Below are 4,500 nucleotides of genomic sequence, written 5' to 3'. Positions count from 1 at the left end.
CCCAGATGGATGCGAGCGAATCGATGACAGCGAGCTCGGAGGTGAGGAACCGCGGCGGCGGGCGAGCTTGGTGCTAGCAGTGGCGAAGGAGTGCGGAAGGAACGGGAAGACAGAGGAGAACGAAGGGAGTGAGGACTGTGAAGGTTTTTTTGCCCACGCCCTCCTCCTCTTCTTATACTCGCGGCGCAGTAATGGGGTCCGGGTTTCCCGTGCCCGCCACCTTAGTGGCTAACGGGAAGATTGCGCTCGATTTGGGACAGTTATTCCCATCAAGGCGCACGCTCGGTTACTGCGCGGCGTGCCGCCGAGAATCCTGCAAGATCCGGAGAATAAATGTTCGCGTGGGAACCGAAGTTCTATCCTTAAAGGCTCTGTCGGCTTTACTGTCCGACGCGACAGCACGCTCGCCTTAAGAAGCGCGGTGGCAGTAACTCAGGCCTTATCCTCCCGTTGGCGGTGGTTATGTCGGCAGAGGTAAGTTTTTAATTGTCGATCATGGAGAAGAAAGAATCTCGGCTAAGGGCTGGATAAGCACACCAACTTGGAGTTCCGGAACGAATTGATCTCGGCTAGGAGGACGTGGGGTTGTCTCAGCCTTCCTCTCAGCTAGACCCAGGTAGGTGTCAGTGGTCTGTCTATGGGAAACTGTCGCAGCCCGACATCCTTCTATGCCGGACCACAGCAACTTCGGGGACTAGTGTCGGGGGGATGAACCTAGGTAGGGTCATGCGACACAACTCTAGCCGAGATAACGGAGGCAAAACCGGCATAGCAACGTGTGCTGGCATCATAAAGTTAAAGTAACGATAAGCCGGCATCCCGGGCATATGCCGGTATAGTTTTCTTATCTTGTAAGTTTGCAGGATAAGGACGAGCCACCCTTGACCTCGGCGGTGCCGAGGTCCTTCAACAGTCTTGTCCTGACCACGCGGTGCAAAGTAAAGCAGCGCCATCATCGTCTCAGAAAAGCAGTCTGCGCCCGCGTACCGGTGTCAGACCACGCTAGAGAAGCACCGAAAGGGAATCTATGACGGAAGCCGGCAGAGGATAGCTGTACCCGTTGCAGGCTGGCAGGGAAAAGTAAAGTTGTCTTGTCCCCTACGGTGCTGCCTGGAGGGAACCGAGATGCGTGCCCTGCGGGGCCCAAGGAAGGTGACGTTAGACTTGGCCCGCATGTCAGTGTGACATGCCTGGCCCATAAATAGAGCACTACACCTCCCTGTAGAGGAGATCGAGCACTTAGACGTTCTAGAGTTTCCCCTTCTTCTTCTTCTTCCGCAAGAATACAGCCCAAGGAGCGCCATTGTAGAGCTTATTATCTCGGCTAATACAACAAAGTAGGAGTAGGAGTTTTACCTCGGCAAGAGGGCTCCAAACCTGGGTAAATCTGTGTGTGATTGTGTATTCTTGCGTGTTTCCCTTCATGTCCTTCCTCCTCCGGATCCTCCTTCGTCCATCGGCCCCAAGTTAATCTATCCTATGGCATCTGCCATGACACCACCACGACATCGGGAGAATGACCCCGGATAGGGTCATGATGACACGCTTTAGCCGAGAAGACGAAGGCAAAGTTGGCATAGTCGTGTATGCTGGCATCGTTAAGTCAAACTATTGCTAAGACGGCATACCAAGTGTATGTCGGCATGACTATCTTGTCTTATAAGATTGCAGGATAAGGACGAATATTCTGATTTCGGCTGGCGCCGAGATGTCTCAACGGTCTTATCCTTACCGCGTGGCGTAAAGTAAAGCAGCGCTGTCTTTATCACGAAAAAGTAGTCGCCGCTTACGTTGCGGTGCCAGGCGACTGCGCGGAGAAGCACTGAAAGAGAATCTTTGACGGAAGCCGGCAGATGACTGCTGTACTTGTTGCAGAGCGCTAGGAAAAGTAAAGTTGTCTTGTCCCCGCGCCACCCGGAGGGAACCAAGGCGCGTGCCCGGCGGGGCCCAAAGAAGATAACGTTAAGCTCCGGCCCGTATGTCAGTGTGACATGGACGGTTCATAAATAGAGTATTACCCTTCCCAGGAGAGGGATCCAAGACTTAGGCATCTAGGGTTTCCCCTTTTTTTTCTTCTTCCTCGAGAATACAGCTCAAGGAGCGCCATTGTTAAGTTTGCTATCTCGGCTAATACAACAAAATAGGAGTAGGAGTCTTACCTCGGTAAGAGGGCTCCGAACCTGGGTAAATCTGTGTGTGCTTGTATTTGTGCGTGTTTTCCTTCACGTCCTCCCTCCTCCGATTTCTCCTTCGTCCGTCGGCACCAAGATAAACCATTCCATGCCATCTGCCGTGACACCACCACGACATTGGTAGGACGGATCATCACGTAAAGGTCAATCTTATCAAGCGCCATCCTGAAGTCCCTGGTGCCGCCCACCAAGGCCCGCTCGACTGGGGCCTCGAAATCCAATAGGGGACCCAGCAACGCCAGCGTGCTCCCACTGTACTTGCCCGCCGAGAACACCACGTTCAACGATGACATCAGGCCCGGCGGGCTCATGAGCCCAGCCCCGGCGAAAAGGCCTTGGAACCGGCCCACGAGCTTGGAGCTGGCGCGGTCCGGCCCATCGCGCAGCTCGTTGCCGAGCACGTTCACCGACCCGAACATGGAGTCACGGCCCAGCGGGGACTCCACGGACCTGAGCATCGTGGCATGTAAAACTGAATGTGCGTCAGCTTGCTGCCGGGGCGCGCAGCTGCTGCGAGGAGAAGAGCCGGCGGCGACGACACGGCGACCAGCAGGAAGCCGAGCAACAGCAGCGGCAAGGTGGAAGTCAGGGCGTTTACAGTGGCTGAAATAGCAGAGAAGAAGATGCTATGCAAAGGAGGGCGCAGCTGATGGATACGATCGAACTTGCTGCTCTAGGTTCTCAGTTCATGCTACTATATATAGGTTTCACACTCTCACGGCTTCACTGACCTGCACGTCACAAGCAAGACCGGACGTAGTACATGGCTGTAGGCTGTACAACTCTTTTTTTTTTCTTTTCGAAAAGAAAGACATCCCGGTCTCTGCATCCATCGATGCACATAGCCAAACTGTACAACTCAACTCTGTGAATGCATGAGACTGAGATCATGATCTCATTTTTGGGCGCTTTCCACGTGGGTCACACCTGCTCACGTGGTACCATGATCCATTTTGATTGCCATATATTGGAGGATAACCATTGTTCAACAACCGGTGAATTAGCAATTATTGAATCGGGGGTATAGACACGTCACAGTCTCTAGAGGGGGTCTAGCCTGATCAGAGAAAAAGACCAAGTCTCATAGGATATTCTTCCCCCACCAATGTCCTTAGCGATTCACGCGAGTGGTTTTTTTTCACAGCCGGTTAAGCGTTTCGTGCGATTAATTGCATATCGCCTTAAGACGTATATAATGGGTGACGTCAACTTTTTTTTAAAAAATGGTACGCATGATAATTGGTGAGGTGGAAGAGAGAACGAAAAAAGACACGAGCCCTCTCTTAATTAAGAGCCAATCGACCAGCCATTTGTTCGGAAGAAGAGCTTCACTAGGCCGTTACACGGGCGTGGTGTCGTCGCCTCTCACGGGCGTCTCGGGGGCGAAACCCTAGCGCCCCGCCGCCGCCACCCTACCCGCGCTCCTCCTCCCTCGCCGCTGTCGGAGGCAGCCCCTGGCAAACCCGGGGCGCCGCCAATGAAGGTGGCGGCGAGGCCTTTCCGCGGGCAGGCCATCCATCCCCCACCCGCGCAGCCACCCCAAGTTCTCCCCCAACTCCGGCGGCAGCAGGCCTGCTCCTCCTCCCTCTGTCGTCCCAGAGCTCACGATCTGCCTTGGCCTGACCGCCATGGGGCGCTTCCCCTGCCCAAGCCGGCCTCACGGCCCAGATCCGTGGGGATCTGGCGTTCCCCGGGCGGGTTCCGCGTGCAGAGACCCCTGCTGCTCTCCTCCCGTCGTCGGCCGGGCGTCTGCGTGGGTAACGGCCGGGCATCTGCATCCGGCATCGACGCCACCCTCTCCGGCTCGCGGGGCGGCCCTCCAATGGTTTCTCCCGCCTGCCCCTGCGATCCTCCCCGCTATGCTGGCTCCGCTAGCATCCTCCCCCGACCCTCCTCCTCGCGGGGATTCTACGATTCTGTGGAGCCCCATGTGCCTACGTGCGGTGAGCTCTGATCCAGCAGGTGAGTGACGTGCCGATGGCATGACCAGATCCGGCTTTGGTGCAGCCATGTCATGCTGTTTTGTGATGTCTAGAGTTTGGGGACCGGCGAAATCTGAATCAATTTGATCGATGCATGATGGCAGCGCCTATGGGTGTTGTTTGCCTCTCTGGGGGCGTCGTGGTAAATCCCCTTCCTCCTCCTGCTATCCTCTTCTGTGGCCATGATCTGCTAGTGTGGTTCTGCTTGTTGTCCTGCTTCCAAATGGATGGTTAGATGCTTGTTTTTTCTAGAATCCGCGGAGAAATCCGGAGCCTGTGTGCTAAAGACGTGGCGACGCCATGGTGTTGCTGACCTCCTTGGGGGG

At 55.4% G+C, this 4,500-nt stretch overlaps 1 protein-coding gene across 1 annotated transcript; it reads right to left on the bottom strand.

The window, feature by feature from the left end:
• Nucleotides 1-286: 286 nt before the first annotated feature.
• LOC100831487 (dirigent protein 22-like) lies at nt 287-2,650 on the bottom strand. The gene is made up of 2 exons (XM_003559889.1): nt 2,285-2,650; nt 287-313 (listed from the first exon to the last, which is right to left on the bottom strand). The coding sequence occupies exons 1-2, from the start codon at nt 2,648-2,650 to the stop codon at nt 287-289; spliced, it is 393 nt and encodes a 130-aa protein (XP_003559937.1).
• Between the last annotated feature and the right edge of the window lie 1,850 nt (nt 2,651-4,500).

Source organism: Brachypodium distachyon, chromosome 1 (assembly GCF_000005505.3).
Source record: "Brachypodium distachyon strain Bd21 chromosome 1, Brachypodium_distachyon_v3.0, whole genome shotgun sequence".
Taxonomy (NCBI): domain Eukaryota; kingdom Viridiplantae; phylum Streptophyta; class Magnoliopsida; order Poales; family Poaceae; genus Brachypodium; species Brachypodium distachyon.
Note: the sequence above shows the minus strand (reverse complement) of the source record. Positions and strands in the feature narration are given on the sequence as shown.